At 43.8% G+C, this 19,902-nt stretch overlaps 2 protein-coding genes across 10 annotated transcripts in view; one reads left to right on the forward strand and one right to left on the reverse strand.

Moving 5' to 3' along the window:
• LOC132206766 (zinc finger protein 420-like) overlaps window positions 1–7,069 on the forward strand; it is a 58,972-nt gene extending 51,903 nt beyond the window's left edge. Inside the window, exon 10 of the mRNA XM_059641725.1 lies at window positions 3,572–7,069. Coding sequence (XP_059497708.1) covers window positions 3,572–4,440 — 869 coding nt within the window. The 3' untranslated portion in view covers window positions 4,441–7,069. The remainder of the gene's footprint in view (window positions 1–3,571) is intronic.
• A 3,530-nt stretch (window positions 7,070–10,599) lies between these two features.
• On the reverse strand, window positions 10,600–16,381 carry LOC125449046 (zinc finger protein 229-like). Of its 9 annotated transcripts, none has more exons than XM_059641886.1 (4): window positions 16,260–16,370; window positions 15,309–15,457; window positions 14,305–14,443; window positions 10,600–14,223 (listed from the first exon to the last, which is right to left on the reverse strand). In XM_059641886.1, the coding sequence occupies exon 4, from the start codon at window positions 14,170–14,172 to the stop codon at window positions 13,081–13,083; it is 1,092 nt and encodes a 363-aa protein (XP_059497869.1). In that variant the 5' UTR covers window positions 14,173–14,223; window positions 14,305–14,443; window positions 15,309–15,457; window positions 16,260–16,370; the 3' UTR covers window positions 10,600–13,080. The 9 variants fall into 9 exon arrangements, with proteins under 9 accessions (XP_059497869.1, XP_048380586.1, XP_048380583.1 ...); XM_048524629.2 differs by adding an exon at window positions 15,734–15,888 and having other exon boundaries at window positions 10,601–14,443; window positions 16,332–16,374; XM_048524626.2 differs by adding an exon at window positions 15,734–15,888 and having other exon boundaries at window positions 10,601–14,443.
• Between the last annotated feature and the right edge of the window lie 3,521 nt (window positions 16,382–19,902).

A 19,902-nucleotide genomic window follows, 5' to 3' on the forward strand; every position in this document is an offset into this window, starting at 1 on the left:
CAGAAAGCAGACAGGGGTGGGGATGGAAAAATGTCTTGGGTGGTGGGGTCGGATTGTAAATGGCGGAAGTGTCGGAGGATAATGCGTTGTATCCGGAGGTTGGTAGGGTGGTGTATGAGAACGAGGGGGATCCTCTTGGGGCGGTTGTGGCGGGGGCGGGGTGTGAGGGATGTGTCGCGGATACAACGCATTATCCTCCGACACTTCCGCCATTTACAATCCGACCCCACCACCCAAGACATTTTTCCATCCCCACCCCTGTCTGCTTTCTGGAGAGACCACTCTCTCCGTGACTCCCTTGTTCGCTCCACACTGCCCTCCAACCCCACCACACCCGGCACCTTCCCCTGCAACCGCAGGAAATGCTACACTTGTCCCCACACCTCCTCCCTCACCCCCATCCCAGGCCCCAAGATGACATTCCACATTAAGCAGAGGTTCACCTGCACATCTGCCATTGTGGTACACTGCATCCACTGTACCCGGTGCGGCTTTCTCTACATTGGGGAAACCAAGCGGAGGCTTGGGGACCGCTTTGCAGAACACCTCCGCTCAGTTCGCAACAAACAACTGCACCTCCCAGTCGCAAACCATTTCCACTCCCCCTCCCATTCTCTTGATGACATGTCCATCATGGGCCTCCTGCACTGCCACAATGATGCCACCCGAAGGTTGCAGGAACAGCAACTCATATTCCGCCTGGGAACCCTGCAGCCATATGGTATCAATGTGGACTTCACCAGTTTCAAAATCTCCCCTTCCCCCACTGCATCCCTAAACCAGCCCAGTTCATCCCCTCCCCCCACTGCACCACACAACCAGCCCAGCTCTTCCCCCCCACCCACTGCATCCCAAAACCAGTCCAACCTGTCTCTGCCTCCCTAACCGGTTCTTCCTCTCACCCATCCCTTCCTCCCACCCCCAGCCGCACCCCCAGCTACCTACTAACCTCATCCCACCTCCTTGACCTGTCCGTCTTCCCTGGACTGACCTATCCCCTCCCTACCTCCCCACCTACACCCTCTCCACCTATCTTCTTTGCTCTCCATCTTCGGTCCGCCTCCCCCTCTCTCCCTATTTATTCCAGTTCCCTCCCCCCATCCCCCTCTCTGATGAAGGGTCTAGGCCCGAAACGTCAGCTTTTGTGCTCCTGAGATGCTGCTTGGCCTGCTGTGTTCATCCAGCCTCACATTTTATTATCATTGGCATTTGAATGTGTAAGGAAGGAGGTTTGTCTGTTGGAAAGTATTTCTGATATGTTTGTAAATTGAAAAACAACAAAATTTTCAAATTTGTGGTTTAGATCATCCCTGAGGTATGTGTTCAGTTCTGGGCCCTGCAAGTGAGGAAGGAGATATTAGCCTGTGAGGGAGCACAGATTTATCCAAATTACATCCCATCTCTTTGAAAGAACTGTCCTATTTGGTCCCAAACACCACCTTTGTGCTTTTAACCCATAAATTCCTTGTTCTAAAATAGCTGTAAATTTCCTTCTAATATTCCTGATGGACTCGAATTCCAGCTTTACTTTCATGTGGAGTATTCCAGATCCTGAAAACTCAGTAATCCTGAAACTTCTAAAGTCCATGTTGAGTCTGGGGAGTTATCAAAGGCTGAACTGAAAGACGAGATGTGGTCCCCTGAGCTCCCTTTGAGGTGCAGTGGAGCATTAAAGGAGGCTGAAGTCAGTGTAAGTGTGAGCAGACAATTAGTGTAAGAAGGCTCTTTGGCTCAACGAAAGTTGTTTGGAGTCGGATGAGGAGATACAGAGAAAAGGTGAAGCTGAAAGTTGAGTAAGAATCTCAGTCTCTGTTGGCTGGTTCAAAAAGTGATACAGTCCCAGTGGAAAGAGCCAATTGGTAAGTAATACTTGCCAAGTATTTTCTTACTGTTTTGGACAGCTTCTGTCCAAGCAGGGGCTTTTGATTATAATACAATTGTTTGAAATGAAAGAAGATCCTTAGCTCAATCAAATTCTCTTAAAGGGTGTAACTAGCTTAATTTATAAAGAAGTCATGACAGGAGACCTCAGACACCTGGTGTGTTCCTCTTGTGTCGTGAGGATTAGGAGAGGCTTCCAGTGTCCCTGACGGCTATGTGTACAGGAAGTGTGTCCATCTGCAGCTACTCGTTACCTGCTTTTTGGGGCTGTGGGTAGACTCACTGTGGTGCATCAACTGCAGTGAGAATATCATGGACAGTGAGTTGGTCTCACCACGGATGAGAATTATACAGGCAAAAAAAGTAGGTGAGCATCAGGTAAAGTAAAATGCTCAGAAAGGAAGTGTAGGATGCCCCTGTGGCCACTATCCTCCTCAAACAGCTATACTGTTTTTGATATACCAAGGTGCACAGTTGGATGAACACAGCAGGCCAGGTGGCATCAGAGGAGCAGGAAAGCTGACATTTCGGGTCTGGACTCTTCTTCAGGAAAGAATATATTTTCTAGTCCCATTTTCCAGCACTCAGTCTGTAACCTATCTTGTGGTGCCTTGTGTGATCATCTAAATGTTTCTTCAAGGTTGAAATGGTTCCTGTATCTGTTACCATTTCAGATGCTGTCGGCCCTAATGAATGGCTCCAGCATTTTCTGATTTTATTTCAGATTTCCACCATTTTGCTTAAGCAGTTAGTGTCATGGAATTACACAGCATGCAAACAGACCCTTCCGTCCAACTCGTCTATGTCAACTAGATATCTAAACTAATCTAGTCCCATTTGTCAGCATTTAGCTCATATCCCTTTAAATCCTGTCTCTGAAAAGATTGCCCCGTAGGTCCCTTTTAAATCTTTCCCTCTCACCTTAAAACTATGCCTTCTCGTTTTGACCTCCTTACATTGGAAAAAATTCCATGGCTATTAACCCTTACCATGTCCCTCAAGATTTCAAAAACCACTTTCAGATCATTCCTCTGATTCTGACATCCCAGCCTATTCAGCCTCTCCCTGTAACTCATTCTCCAATCCCAGCAACAATTTCGTAAATCTTGTCTGAATGCTTTCAAGTTTAACAACATCTTTGCTACAGCAGGGAGACCAGAACTGATCGCTGTCTTCCAAAATTGGCCAAACCCAGGCTCAATTTCTATACTCAATGCACTGACCAATGAAAGCAAGCCAAATGCCATCTTCACCACCCTGTCTACTTTGTTGATTATGCAGTCGTTCTCAGCTCTTCGGAAGGATTGAAGGATATGGGGAGAAAACAGGACCAAGATTGAGTTGTAGATCTATAAGGGGCTTATCTTTCATGCCTGCCTCGCCTCACCTCTATCTCTGTAGTTTTGTCCAAACACAGACTGGTTCCCTTCCCTGAAGAATCCACAAGGTTTTGATGATAATCCAGCAGTTTCCCTCAGTGTCATCTCCACAACTGACCAGATTAGTTTTTCTCAGTTTCACAACCCGTGTGTTCTTGTTTCTGCCAATGCATTTGTTTTGTGTTTGAAAGGTTGACTTGCAATTAGAGATTTCAAATGAAACCACATCCATATCTGACAGTCACTCTTTCTTTTTATCATAACCTAATTATCTCAGTATTTTTAACAGTGAAGTAAGAAGTACCGTTAAGGTGAGGAGAAACACCATCTGTGTGTGGAAGTCTGTGAAGAGTCATCTGAAATGTCCAAACATCAGTGCAGTCACACTGGAGAGAGACAGTGGAAATGTAGGGATTGTGGGAAGGGATTTCTTTACCCATCCAAGCTTGAGCTTCACCAACGCAGTCACACTGGGGAGAAGCCATTCACCTGCTCTGATTGCGGGAAGGGATTCACTCGGTCATCCAGCCTGCAGATCCACCAGCGGGTTCACACTGGGGAGAGGCCATTTACCTGCTCAGTGTGTGGGAAACCATTTGCTGACTCATCCAGTCTGCTGAAACACCAGCGAATTCACACTGGGGAGAAACCATTCACTTGTTCTGACTGTGGGAAGGGATTTACCCTATCATCTAACTTGCGGATCCACCAGCGAGTTCACACTGGGGAGAAACCATTTACTTGCTCCCAGTGTGGGATGGGATTCAGTCAGTCATCCAACCTACGGATCCATCAACGAGTTCACACTGGGGAGAGACCATTTGTTTGCTCCCAGTGCAGGATGGGATTCAGTCAGTTATCCAGTCTGCGGATACACCAGCGAGTTCACACTGGGGAGAGACCATTCACCTGCTCCCTGTGTGGGAAAGGATTCAGTCAGTCATGCAAACTGCTGATACACCAGCGAGGTCACTCCGGGGAAAGACCATTCACCTGTTCTGAATGTGGAAAAGGATTTATTTGCTCATCTGAACTACTGGAACACCAACGAGTTCATACTGGCGAGAAACCATTCACTTGCTCTGATTGTGGGAAGGGATTTACCCAATCCTCCAACTTGCGGAGACATCAGCGAATTCACACCGGGGAGAAACATTTACTCAGTCAACTAACCGGCTGATACACCTGCCCATTCACTCTATGGAGAGACCATTCATTTGTTCTGTATGTGGAAAAAGATTTCAAGCTGTTAACACACCAGCGAAATGACACTGGGTGGATTCCATTCACATGTTGTGTTCTTGTAAAAACGCTTTGCTGTTTACGAACACTCCAGCAAATTCGCAGAACCACAGGTGAAGAATTTTTGTTTTTACTCACACCAAGGAATGAACCATGGTCACCAAGCTGTTTGTATTGATGTTATTAAACCCTGGTGCATTAGACGATCTGACCTTGCAGATAAAACATTGATACAGTTGTGTATGTGTAAGATAGATTTTGAAAATAACTGCAATGCGGCTGAACATCAACACATTTATGCTGGGTAAAGACTGTCCACCTGCATATTGTTTGTAAAATGATTTTGAGGTTCATCAGGATTGGTTCAACAACAATGAGTTCCCTTGTCATTTTGATGGTATTGTTATCCAAATCCAAATCATGTTTCTGATGATGTTTTTAAACACCACAGGTTCAGTTACCTCTTTTTGGAAAAAAAAATACACGTCACCTTTTTGTTAAAACTAAGTTGCATCAAATCTTTGTGTAATTCTGAATGCCTTTACAGTTAAGATAATTAGCAGCCTTTCACGTGAACAGTTGGGAGAAGGCACATCCAGAGTGAGATATAACCTAAAATGCTGGATATTCAGTTACAGGTGCTGTTGGGACATGTGCAACATAACTAGGCAAGTGGGTGGGATCCACATGGAATGTCCAAAAGGGTAAGAAGAACAGAGAAGAATCAACAATAATTATAAATCAGAAAGGCATCGACATGAGGTACAAGGGATTTTGACGTGATTGAATGTCATTAATTTTATTGCTGTGAGTTTAATGAACAAGGCAGAAGAGTTGAGAATTCAACTTTAAAATGGGATATGATAACATTACTGTCACTGAGACATGGTTGAGAGAGGGAGAGAGTAAGGATTGGACACAGTCTTCATGTGAGACACCGATGGAGGCAAAAGAAGAGGAGGTGTCGCAATTGTACTTCAGCAATAAGGAGAGTTGACACCTTACAAAACTGCTTAAATAACTCTGTATGGGTGAAACAAGTGGAGCTGGCAAGGAGGCAAATTTCAGAGAAATATAACAGCAATAGGGTTGTGAAGAGCAGGATTTCCACTTCTCCCACATTAAACCTTTTACACTGTGATTAACACAGTTAGAGGAAGTTTTAAAATAAATCCAGGGTAGCTTTTGAAGTCAGTATGTAGAAGGGGGACGTCCTGGACTTAACTTTAGGTAACAAAGACGGAAAAGTGGTCGTCTCAGTCGGGGAGCATTTTCAAGACAGTTATCAGAACCCTTTTTGAAAGATTCAGGATTGTTACAGAAAAAGGCAAGAATTGGCCTCAAGAACAAATATAATTTGGCCAGAGTGTGCAGGGGGATACCTCAGTTAATTTCAGGTAAATGTATAACCTGAAACTTAAATGGGGAGATAATGGAGAGCAGTTAGGGGAACATGAATTGATACAGCCAGCTAAAATAAAGGAAAAAGCTCAGTTGTTTTATAGGTACATTAATGGTTAAAGGGTAATGGGGGAATAAAGTAAAGCCCATTAAATTCAATCACATACCTTTCTCTGATTTGTCTCACTCTCAGTCATGCAATCTGACATTCCATATTCATTTAGAACCACTCCTACATCCTCCGGTTCCACACACACATTACTGCTGTTGTCCCTAAAGAAATTAACGCAGAAAGAGAGACGGTTTTGAGCCATCTGGAAGGCTTTAATGTGGTTAAACCTGCAGAGTCAGATGAAATGTATCCCATGTTGTTGTGAAAAAATAGCGGGGTCACTTGCAAAAACTTCCACTTCCTCTCTGACCACAGGAAATGTGCTAGAGGACAGAAAGTCAGTCACAGTTTATTGAAATTTTATTCAAGAAGGGAGCAAGGAATAAATCAAGAAACTGCAAGTCAGTCAGTCTCACCTTGGTGGTGAGGAAACTGTCAGAAGTAATTCTGAGGAACAGGTTTAATTTAGAAACATTACAAACTGTCTGTTTACATTCTCGCAGGATAAGTGTGGAGTGAGCACTTTTTGAGTGAAATTGTTTTCTAGCCAAAATCCCCCTTGACAATCCAAGACTGTGTCATGTAGTATGCTGACAGGAAAAATGAAATCGACCAGCCAGGGAAGGAAGCCTGTCAACCAGTAATCTTTTGGTCAACAGCCGAATTCAATCACCAATTACCCTGTCCAAAGATGTTGCTTCTCACAGATCCAAACTGATCCTATTTACCTCTGAACAGCCTATCTGACAAGCCTGTCTACCCCTTCCTGTAAGCGAAGGCTGGCCACATTATTTACCACCCATTACTTTTGTATCATCTATGAACTAACTGATCAACCATCCTATATTCAAGTCTGAATCATTTATATAAACCATAAACAGCAACACTGACCACTGTGGGATCCCAGTGGACATAGACTTCTAGTTGAAAAAATATCCCTCAACCATCATCTGCTGCTGCTGGCCTCTCAGCCAATTTGTGGCTTCAATTTGTCAAGTTTCAGTGGATCCCATGGGCTCTTACCTTTCCTATCAGTCTCCCACGTAGGACCTTATCAACAGCCTTACTAATGTCCAACGAAGCTGCATCAAAGGCTTTATCCTCATCGACACAACTGGAAACCTCATCAAAAACTTGCATCAAGTTGGTCAGACGTGAACTCTCCTTGAAAAAAATGCATGCTGACTGTTCTTGATTAATCCCCTTGCTTGACCCTTGATTAATTGCAAATGCTGGTAGTCACCTTCCCACACACTCTGCCTTCCTTCTCACACTCAATTTCCAGAAGGCAAAAATTCATGTTGATCAACAGATTTCTGCTCTGTACGCAGTTCTGAGTAAGGGTCCCTGGATCTGAAACGTTAACTTTGATTTCTCTTCACAGATGCAGTCAGAGCTGTTGAACTTTTCCAAAAATTTCTCTCTTTGTTTCTGATTTCCGGCATCCATAATTCTTTCGGTTTAAGTGCTCAGTGTTTGCTGTCCAGGATGCACAAGTCTGAAAATTTTCATGCAGGCTCCCACCCTAAATGTATATGCATATACTAGTGTATCATATACTTGTATTATATGCAGTCCATTATTTCTAATTGACTGCCCCTTAAATTCTGACCATCTCTGAGAGAAATCCTTTAATGAGGAAAGAGGCCACCCTTTTAGGCAGGCACATAAATGTGATAAATTTATTGCCATTATTTGTTCTCTCAACTTATGAGACATACTTGAACCAATGATAACAGACTATGCTTCCTCCCTGGATTCGCTGCCTCTCCCTCCAGTTGCTGGACATGAGCAGTTCTGCCACCGTCCCTCTCAGGATGAGAAAAGAAATGCAAAAAGGGGAGACGTTACTTTGCTCCCAGATGTTGCAGAGAGGTGGACGACTTCTGCATCTTGATGTTCACAATTGGGGATGGGGCTTGCCTGAAGCAGCCAATAGGAATCACTGAGCTTATTGACGGTGTCCTTGGGTTCCAAGCTGCAGGCCAGGTGTGTGGTCACGGACCTCAGGCCCCACTCATTTTCCTCCTCTTCCTCAGGTGGTTACTACTCCAAAAAAATGTGAAAGTGCCGGTGTTGGACCGTGGTGGTCAAAGTCAGAAATGACACAACAGCAAGTTGTAGTCCAACAGGTGTATTTGAAATCACAAACTTTTGGAGCGCAGCCACTTCATCACGTGAAGTGAGAGAGTAGCACACCGCACACCGCACACAATTTATGGGCAGAGAGATCAAAAGATGTTGTGAATGGAGAGTTGATAAATAAGTCCCTGCAGGTGATCTGAAGTGTTAGATGGTGTGAGTAAAGTATCAAAAACTGAACAACAAGTGAAGGAATGACCTATGATCTGATTAAATGAGGTGCAGAGATAATTACAAAAAATTAAAAATAAGATCATTCTGAAGACAAATCAAGTGACTTGAATAATATAATTGGTATAGGTGTCGCATGCTGAGGGTCCAAACAAAGAAGTAAATAATTGAAAGCGGTACAAACTAATCAAAGAACACACCCATCAGACTGATCAACACCTTCGATCCTGACTTTGAGTATCCTGTGCACTCTCATCCAGCATACTTCTCACATGGGAGATTCTACTGCTTTCTGAAGATACACAAAGCCAACAGACTTGTGACACCACTGTGTCAGGTGATGGGATCCTGCGTGACAACATCTCTGGCTATGCTGAGGGCATCCTGAAACCTGTTGTACAAGGAACACCCAGACTCTGTCACAACACTACAGATTTCTAATGGAAACTCAGCACCCACGTATCAGTTGAACCAGGAACACTCCTCATCACAATGGATGTTTCAGCACTCTACACCAACATCCCCCACATTGCTGAAACAATCTCAGTACTCAATACCAACAACTGCCAATTTCCAGATGCCATCCTACAGCTCATTCAATTCAGCCTCTAACAGAACATCTTCACCTTTGAAAACCAGTTCTTTATCCAAACACATGGAACAGCCAAGGGGACTAAGTCTGCACCCCAATATGCCAACATTTTCATGCACAAGTTCGAGCAAGACTTTCTCACTGCACAGAACCTCTGACCAATGATATACGCCAGACACATCTGACATTTTCTTCCTTTGGACTTATGGTGAGGAATCACTGAAATGACCACATAGCAACATCAACAAGCTTCATCCCACCATCAGACTTACCATGAATTAATCTTCAGAATCACTCTCATTCTTGAACACACGCATCTCCATCAAGGACGGACACCACGCTCCACCACAACCCCACGGATAACTTCACAATGCTTTACTTCTCTAGTTTCCACCCTAAACATATTAAAGAAGCCATCCACTACAGACAAGCCCTGTGCATACACAGCTCAGATGAGGAGGAATGCGACGGACACCGAAAGATTTTGAAGGATGCCCTCATAAGAATAGGAACACGAGGCTCAACTCATTGATCACCTGCATGTCCCCGGAACAGAATGACAATGCCATGTTCTTTGCAGCCTTCAATGTGTCATGGATAATGTTGAGCATCTCACCGAGATCATACCTATGCTTCCACTTGTTGCCTTCAAACAACAGCCAAACATGAAACAGACCATCATTCGCAGCGAACGACCCAGTCTTCAGAAGAACATCAATCACTATACCACACAACCCTGCCACAACCTCCTCAGAAGATGGACACAGGATGTGACCGATAGATTACCCTTCATCGACCTGTATGTCCCCGGAACAGAATGACAATGCCATGTTCTTTGCAGCCTTCAATGTGTCATGGATAACGTTGAGCATCTCACCGAGATCATACCTATGCTTCCACTTCTTGCCTTCAAACAACAGCCAAACATGAAACAGACCATCATTCGCAGCGAACGACCCAGTCTTCAGAAGAACATCACTCACTATACCACACAACCCTGCCACAGCAACCTCTGCAAGACTTCAACATCTATGCCATGTGACAACACCAGTCATCATGTACATGGTAAATACTCACATGAACGCAGCCAATGTTGTGTATCTCATACGCCGCAGGCAGAGATGCCCCAATTATGGTATATTGGTGAGACAGTGCAGATGCTGCAACAACGGATGTGTGGACACCCCACAACAATTGCCAGACAGGAAGTTCACTCCCAGTTGGGAAACACTTCAGCAGTCAAGGACATTCAGTTTCCAATCTTCGGGTAAGCAGCATCCAAGGCAGCGTTTGAGATAAACAACAACGCAAAATTGCCGAGCAGAAACTGATAGCCACGTTCTGTACCCATGAAGATGGCTCCAACCATGATCTTGGGTTCATGTCACGCTACCTGTGACCCCACCACATGGTTCTGATTCTGTAAAATCTTTTTTACTGTCCTCTTTGGTCACCATCAACTGGGTAAATAGTTTTGATCCGTCTACTTTAATTAGTTTTACTCGTTATTTTGGTTAGACCCTCGGCATGTCACTCTTATAATCTATCACGTTATTCCAGTCATTTGGTTTGTTTCCAGCACCACCTTATTTTTAAGTTTGTGTAATTATCTCTCTGCCTCATTTAATTGGATTATAGTTTATCTACCTCCCCCACCTTGTTATTCAGCTGCGGACACTTTACTCACATCATCTAACACTTCAGATCATTTGCAGGGACTTGTTATTTGACACTCCACTCACACTATTTGTATGATCTCTTGTTCTCTTTGCCCTTGATCTCTGTACATATAAATTCTGTGCTCTGTGTGCTTCTCTCTCACTGAATCTGAATCCCTGTCCATCCATTGCTCTGTTTAACATGTGCCCTCCCAGATCTCCTCTCTGCCATTATCTAACTTCCTCTATTCTGATAATGGTTGTATTTTAGCTCTGTTTTGTATTTTACTGTTACATCTCCTAACTGCCTAAATTAGGTTTTCACCGCTGCCTATTCCCCTGACTGAATGCTGCTGACTTCACAAATTCGTCTTTCCATATAATTGTTAATAGTTAGAATTTATTTAATGACACTGCTGTTACCACGTACTCTGCAAATTACAAGCTTCAGCCAGTTCACATTGCATCATGTGTATTTTTCATTTTGTGGTTTCTGTATGACTCCCTTTGTTCTGTCTAAATCAATTGCACAGAGTTTTTAGAAGTTGAGGTTTTGCAGTCAAGAAACTGAAATCAAACTCTACATAAGGATCTGAGAGAGTTGTCAAACATGTCACAACCATGAATGTTGAACATGGAAGGAGAAAGCAACATTCACAGTGAGCAGAAACCATACACTGATTCTGCGTGTGGTCAAAGCTTCAACCAGTTAACCAGCCTGTCAGAACATAAACAGGTTCCGACAGAGGGGAAGACATGGAAATGTTGGCACTGTGGGACAGAAGTCTTTCACCCCATCAAAGCTGAAAATGTATTTGGTGCAATCACACCAGGAAGAGGCCATTTACCTGTTCTGAGTGTGGGACAGGATTAACTCAGTCATCTACACTGGGGAAGAAACTATTCATCTGCTCGGAATGTAGGAAAGGATTCATTCGATCATCCACCCCGATGAGACACCAGATAGTTCACACTGAGAAGAGGCCATTCACCTGCATGGAATGTGGGGACAGGATTTATCAATTCATCAAACCTGCTGACACAGCAGCGAGTTCGCACTGAGGAAAGGCCTTTTAAATGCCCAGTCTGTGGGAAATGCTGTAAAAATTCTGGGAGAGCTGTTGCTCCTTCAACTTGGTGAGAGACCATTCAGGTGCTCTGACTGTGGGGCTGCGTTTGGATGATCATCTTACCTCGCTGTACATCATCAAGTTCACACCAGAGAAAAGTCATTCACCTGCTCTGCCTGTGGGAAGGGTTTCTCTCACCTGTTGATATACCACTGTGTTCATGCTGAGGAGTAGCCCTTGCCTGCTCTGACTGTGGGAAGGGATTTAGATAGGTCTCATATCTGCTGAGTCACCAATTTCAGAAGAAATTAAAGTGATTGGATTGTTATTTTTAATCACATCCAAGAGCGAACACTGTTCATAGCTGCCTATTTTTAATAACCACGTGTTTGGTTATATGTTTACATAGACAAACATTAAATAAAGCAGCTTTGGATCAAACACAGTATCATATTTTTGTCTCTAACCCTGGTGATTCCCTTTTGAATTGCTGTCCCTCTCCCTTCCACGCTCACCTTTAACAAGAAGTGTGAGGAGCTTTGTTGTCACTGAAATTAAAACAATCTGATCATCTGCCTCTGCCCAGACTGGGAAAAGTGCTTGAGATGTCTCAGTGATCTGATTTCCTACTAATGTATTCATGCAGAGGGGAGATAGAGATCTGGAGGAACAAGTTGGGCAGCCCAGGTACCTGCTCAAACTATCGTGTTGGAAATCATCGACACCACGTTTCTCTCTGCCGCATGGGAGAAAATCAAATTGCAAATAAATCAGTTGAGAATAGATAATATTGAGGTGTAAGTGCATGGAAATAGGACTCTCACTACTTACCAACATGATTCTCATCTCCCTATTAAAACATTAGGTGCAAAATCTGACTGTTCATTCCTTGACATTGGGAAATCTCATTTTTCGAACCTTTATTTATTTACCCAACTGATTTAGCTTTGTTTACATCGTTCAGGACTGGGAAGATTCCAACCTGTAAGTTTAACACACAGTGAGTTGAATTGATGTTTGCTGTGGAACACACATCAAGTCTGTTGCTGAAAGTGATGGGCAGACTTGGTTTTGCTTTTAGTGATCCCGGCTACTAACACTTTTGCTGGATAACACGATTAAGAGAGACACTCTGGATGGAATGGGAATTGGACTTGTCCACAGGAGTAACTGAAATATGAGAATAGAAAGAATCCAGAACTAGAAATGAGAAAAGGCCTGAACACGGTGCCATCATCTACAGGACATCGTTTTGGAGAAACTAAGAACCTGACACACTATTTCAAATTACATTAGTGTATTGTGATCTGTTACAGTAATTAAATTCCAGTTCAGTTATGGGATTAATAACATCAGCAGATATAAAACTCCAGCTGTCAGAATGAACTTGCTTGTAATGATCACCAGCAATAACAGAATCCATCCCCTGCAGTCATTTGTGAACACGTTGGTGTGTCCGTAAGTGGCATGACTGAACGAATCGCTTCCCACACACGGAGCAAATGAACAGCCTCTCCCCAGTGTGAATACGTTGGTGTCTCAGCAAACTGCCTGTGGTTTTAAAGGTCTTCTCACATTCAGAACATTGAAAAGATCTGCTATCAGTGTGAACAAGCTGGTGTGAATTGAGGTGAGATTGTCGAGTGAATCGTTTCCCACAGACAGAGCATGTAAATGGCCTCTCCCCGGTGTGAATACGCTGGTGTGTGAGGAGGTGGGATGAACGGGTGAATCCCTTCCCACACAGGGAGCAGGTGAATGGTCTCTCCCCAGTGTGAATACGCTGGTGCATAAGCAGATCCCTTGTAGTTTTAAAACTCTTCTCACAGTCAGAACATTGGAAAGGTCTCTCGTCAGAGTGAGCTCGCTGGTGTAAAGTGAGATTGGACAAACACAGAAATCCCTTCCCACACATGGAGCAAGTGAATGGCCTCTCCTCAGTGTGAATTCGCTGGTGCCTCAGCAGATCACCACTTGTTTTAAAGGCCTTCTCACATTCTGAACAGTTGAAAGGTCTGTCATCAGTGTGAACACGTTGGTGTGAATTGAAGTGAGATAACCGAATAAATTCCTTCCCACACACGGAGCAGGTGAACAGCTGCTCCCCAGTGTGAACCTCATAGTGTTTTAGGAGGATCCCTGAATGATTAAATGCCCTCCTACAGTGCGAACAACTGAACTGTCTCTTGGTGTGAACGAGCTGGTGTTTAACCAGATCCTGTTGTCTTTTAAAGCTCTTCTTACAATCAGAGCAGTTAAACAGCCTCTCCTCGATGTGAATCAGCTGGTGCCTCAGCAGCTGGGACAGAAAATTAAATCCTTTCCCACACATGGAGCAAGCTAATGGTTTTTCCCCGGTGTGAGTCCTCTGGTGGATATGTAACATTGATGATGATGTGAATCCCTTCCCACACATGGGGCAAATGAATGGCTTCTCCCCTGTGTGACTGCGTCGGTGAATCTCCAGCTGGGATGGGTAATTGAATCCCTTCCCACAGTCCCCACAATTCCACTGTTTCTCCATGGTGCCAGTGTCCTTGTCTTTCTTCAGGTTGGATATTGGTTCAAACCTTGTCTACACACAGAACACATACATGGTTTCATCTCCTGTGAACGTTGTGTATTTATTTTTAAAACTCTATAACTGGACACTCACTGTCGTGTATGTCTCCCGTCATTTCTCTCTCCACATTTAAAGACCAATGATGTGCTGTTCTTGATAAATTTAAAAATCCTCGCAGATCTCAAAGTGATGATTGGCTTGATTTGTTCATTTAGAAATCTTCCCTGATCCCCTGCAAAAGGAGTTAATAAAAGACATCACTGTTAGTCCAGATTAAAAATTTAGAACAGACAAGTCCAGTTTCTATGAAACATTTCTTTCCTCTCCTGTTTCTTCAAAGCTGTAAATTCCCATTCCACACTCTCTCTCTCCCGCCAAAAGGTGAAACTACTGATCCATTTTAATCAGTTTATTGAGAAAATGAATCTTGATTTAAATTTTACAGCATAAATTATTTAACAGTGATTTACAGTGACTCACCTGCCCAGTCAACCCAGGTTCCAGACCTTAAAACTATAGAATCACAGAATCCCCAGAGTGTGGAAACAGGCCATTCAGCCCAACAAGTCCACACCGACCCTCTGAAGAGCATCCCACCCAGATCTTACCCTATCCCTGTAACCCTGCATTTCCCGTGACTAATGCAGCTCACCTACAGATCCCTGAACACTGTGGGCAATTTAGTGTAGCCAATCCAAACTTGCACAACTTTGGACTGTGGAGGAAACCAGAGCATCATGCTGACATGGAGAGAATGTGAAAACTCCACACATACAGCGCCTTAGGTAGGAATCGAACCCAGGTCCCTGGCGCTGTGAAGCTGCAGTGCTCACTGCTGAGCCACGGCGCCATCCTTTTTTTAACTCCTCTATCAGAGAACATGGTGCTACCACCTAAACTACAGTTGTTGTTAATGGGGCACAGGCCACTCCACCCCCACCCCCCACAAGCACCTCACACCTGTCTGCATGCAGCAAAAAATACACTGGCGTCATGGCCCAAGGCATTCAAATGTCAAGGTTGCTCCCTTGCTGGAGCCCCTCAAAGTCCTCAAAGGATAGTCAGGTCTAAACTTCCTCAGAATCAGCCCCACTCACTTTGTGACCTCGCAATCAGTGACAGAAACTTCTGCTCCCTCACTCTGCTTCCTGAGAGTTTCCAGGACAATCAATCCCCAGTTGTCAACAAGACCTGTCAGCAGCCATTCAAGAATCAGAGGAAAGAACGCAGGTGTTGAATGTGAGTTCTGAAAAGGAAAGCAAGAAACAGGACTTTGTTTTTAGAAAAAGCACCAATTAAAAATAATCAAACAAATTATTGCTACTATTATATTCAATTTGTGAGAGACTGACAAGAAGTAAATATTGATAATGTTCACCATTTTCTACCATGTTTTCAAAGATATTAACACATGATCTTTCCCTCTATCGATGAGGTCAATGTCGGCCCAGAATACCTCAACAGGTGAAACCAGCATCTCAGCAACTGAAGAACAACAGAACACAGTAGCAGCAAAGCTCACCATAGAGACCAGCAGCCAGTGCACAGCATTTGCGGTGGAGCTTGTGGAGGCTGAGCAGAAGGGAACAGACACTGAATAAATAGAAACCGAAAGAACGGTAGATGCTGTAAATTAGCAATAAAGTCGCTGGAAGAAATCAGCAGGTGCGACAACATCTGTGAAGAAAAAAAATTCGAGTTAACATTTCTGAGGAATGGTCACTGGACCCAAAATATTAACTGTGAAGACTTTTTTTTCACAGATGCTGCCAGACCTGCTGAGCTTTTCCAGCAACTTCCGTTTTTGTTCTTGAATAAATAACTATAAGCCGACAAGATGAGTAATGGCCGAAGATTTACCCACAATGTCTCGCGATGGTGAATGCGCTCTATGCCCGCTGCGCATTGCTGTACTACGTTCTGAGCATTTGCGAGGCCGGTGACGGGCGTGGGAGCTGATCGGTTTATCGCCAGGCGGCCAGTAAATGGCGGCGACGCGGAGGGAATTATGAACAACAACATTACAGCGAGGATTCCTAAACACCTACTGTAGGCCACAAACAGCGAATTAAACTCTGTAGGTCCCGGGTTGATAAAATCTGAAGGATTTTCTCACGCACATAGTCTAGTTCATATCCACCATCTTGTTTCAACGGGGTTCATGCGCATGCGTCTAATTAGTGGGCGGTACCTCTGAAGTCCACGTGACCAAGAGGGACAATTATTTGATTCTTAGTCTGGAGCTTGATAAAGAGGGGGAGGGTGAAAACTGGAAATGGAGGGAACAGATGGGGGAGATGGACTTGGGATTCAATCTTTAAACTGGGAGAGTCAAGAACAAAGGAACAGGAGTAGAGCTCTCTAATGAAGGGTCTAGGCCCGAAACGTCAGCTTTTGTGCTCCTGAGATGCTGCTTGGCCTGCTGTGTTCATCCAGCTCCGCACTTTGTTATCAACCGGAGTAGACTAATCAGTCCTTCAAGCTCTTCAGTGAGATAATGGCTAACCCACGGCCCGACTTTGACTCATTGCTCATATCTCGACTTAATAAAAAAATCATCTATCCCAGATTTAAAATCAATACTTGATCTAGCATCAACTATCATTTATGGAAGAGAGTGCCAGCATCCACCACCTTTATCTGTAGAAGTTCATCATAACATTTGTCCTAAATGGTCCGGCACAAATTCTAAGACTATGCTATCTAGTTCCAGTACATCAAGCAGTGGATATAATTTATCTACACTTTTTTTGCCTGTTAATACGTTGAAAATCATGATCAAATCACGTCTTCTGAGGAATGGTCACCGAAATGTTAACTCTGTTCTTCCCTTCACAGATGCTGCCACACCTGCCGAGCTTTTCCAGCAACTTGTTTTTGTCCCTTGCAGGACATTATGAGTCACATTCTGCCAATTTGAGTAGCTACAATTATCCCTTCTTTCTGTTACCTGTCAACCAACCAATTTCCCAGCCATGACAGTACAACATAGAACAGTTCAGCACAGTACAAGTCCTTCGGCCCACGACATTGTGCCAAAATTTTAACCTAAACCTAAGGCCTATCTAATCTCCACCCCTATCTTATATTATCATCCATATGCCTGTGTAAGAGCTGCTTAAATGCTGCTAATGAGGCTGACTCCACTACCCTCTGCAGCAATACATTTCACGCTCATGCCACACTGAGTAAAGAACCTACCTCTGATGTCTCCCTTATACCTACCTCCACTCACTTTAAAACTATGCCTCCTTGTTACTGCTACCTCCACTCTAGGAAAAAGCCTCCGGCTGTCCACTCTATCTATACCTCTGATCATTTTGTACACCTCTATCACGTCACCTCTCATCCTTCGTCTTTCTAAAGAGAAAAGCACGAGCTGTCTCAACCTTTCCTCATAAGATCTTCCCTCCATTCAGGCAACATCCTGGTAAATCGCCTCTGCACCCTTTCCTATGCTTCCACATCTTGCCTGTAATGAGGCGACCAGAACTGGACACAATACTCCAGATGTGACCGAACCAGGGTTTTGTATAGCTGGAGCATAACTTCACAGCTCTTGAACTCAATCCCTCTATTAATGAAAGTTAACACACCATACGCCTTCTTAATAACTCTATCCACCTGGATGGCAGCCTTCAGCGAACTGTGGACATGAGCTCCAAGATCCCTCTGCTCCTCCACACTGCCAAGAATCTTTCTGTTAACCTGTATTCTGCTTTCAAATTTGTCCTTCCAAAATGAATCACATCACATTTTTCAGGGTTAAACTCCATATGTCGCTTTGCAACCTAGAACAGCTGTCTGCAGTATCCACACCTTGACCCACCTTGATATTGTCCGCAAACTTACTAATCCACCCTTCCACTCCTTCATCCAAATGTAGTTTGCCCTAGCTCCTCGGGCCTCTTCCTCAATTTACAGTATTTTACATGTGACTTTATCAGATACCTTCCAGAAGTCAGTCCAAACAACATCCACAGATATTCTAAGATAATAAAATGTGAGGCTGGATGAACACAGCAGGCCAAGCAGCATCTCAGGAGCACAAAAGCTGACGTTTCGGGCCTAGACCCTATCTCATCCACAGATATTCTCCTGTTCACTACCTTAGTCACCTCTTTTAAAAAATCAATGAAGACGAAATAAGGAACAAAAAAGAATGCATCACAGGAACAGGCTCATTTTGCCCTTCTATACTAAAACTGTCCTCAGTTACAGAATCTGTATCCCTCTATTCTGTTCCTAGCCATGTATTCATCCAGGTGCTTCTTGAATGCTGCCATTCTGTCTGCTTCTACCACCTGCTCTGGCAACATGTTCCAGGCACTCACTACCCTTGAAAACCAAGTTATCCCAAAGTGTCCGATTCCTTGCAGGTGAGAGAGACAGAACAAGAAGGAAGAGTGAGGAGTTCACAATTTCACTGAACATGTGGAAGTCGGACTAGATGTTTTGTAGGAATAGGATTGAGGGACTCAAAAGTGGGTCAAATGCACAAGTCGTGCACTGACAAAGCATGTTGGGAGATAGGAAAGAAACTAGAGAATGATATGAATAAGAACTTTAGAGGCAGTTTGTCCTGGTGAGCTTGGAGAGGGAGGGACAATACAGAGACAAGTGATCAGATGGTCTCAATCTGTGACAAAGTCTATCAGGTCCTCACATTGTTGGACTTGAAGATGGAGGAGATGAGGAAAGTCTTTCAACCTCGAGTAGGAGTGGACCATTGAGCCCCTGAGCCTGCTCTGTCATTCAATTAATTGATGGATGGCCATTTCTTTCCCACCTTTTTCCTAGTTCCCATAATGTCATTCATCTCCAGGAATCTACTGATTTCTGACTTGAAAATCCTCAATCATTGAGCTTCCACTGCTTCCTGGGTAGAAAATTGCAAAGTTTCTGAGCAAAATTCCTCTTCAACCTGGTCTTTAATGGCCTAGCCCTTATTCTGAGACTATGTCCCTTGGCTCTAAACTGACCAGCCAGGGAAGAAATTCTATCTACACTCACCCTGTAAGAATAATATATGTATCAATGAAATTGCTGTTCATTTTACAAATGTTATAGTCCCTGTTGATGGAACTATTGGACAAGTTGGATCTCTGAGTTAAATCTGACTTGATAGATCATAAGATAGTAGGAACTGCAGATGCTGGAGAAACTGAGATAACAAGGTATAGAGCTGGATGAACGCAGCAGGCCAAGCAGCATCAGAGGAGCAGGAAAGCTGATGTTTCGGGCCTCGACCCTTCCTGCTCCTCTGATGCTGCTTGGTCTGCTGTGTTCATCCAGCTCTACATCTTGTTACCTCTTGATAGATCATAAGTTTGATTTTTGCAGTTTTAGTTTAGTTAGTATGATAGTCAGTAATTATTCACATAGGGCTGCCAATGCTCATTCATCAAGACAAATTTATTACTTGAAGAAAATAAAAAGCTGTGTGCATGTATAACAATTTGGACAGACCTTGAACGGTAATTTAGTCTACGTTCCCAGCAGTATCCTTTACAACACTCAATTTCAGTGAAGTATCAATCTGATCCTTTATAACTTATTCATGGAATATGGACATTGAACACGAGGCTGGCATTTATTCCCAGTCCTAATTGTTCATGAGGAGATGGTGGTGAGCTGCCTTCTTGAATGTCTACAGTCCTTTGGATGTCAGGGTATCCACGGTGCTATTGG

This window comes from Stegostoma tigrinum, chromosome 43, assembly GCF_030684315.1.
Source record: "Stegostoma tigrinum isolate sSteTig4 chromosome 43, sSteTig4.hap1, whole genome shotgun sequence".
Lineage (NCBI taxonomy): Eukaryota > Metazoa > Chordata > Chondrichthyes > Orectolobiformes > Stegostomatidae > Stegostoma > Stegostoma tigrinum.

Excerpts from the sequence above, each read along its gene's own strand:
- LOC125449046 (XM_059641886.1), bottom strand. The coding sequence starts at position 14,172 with ATGGAGAAACAGTGGAATTGTGGGGACTGTGGGAAGGGATTCAATTAC.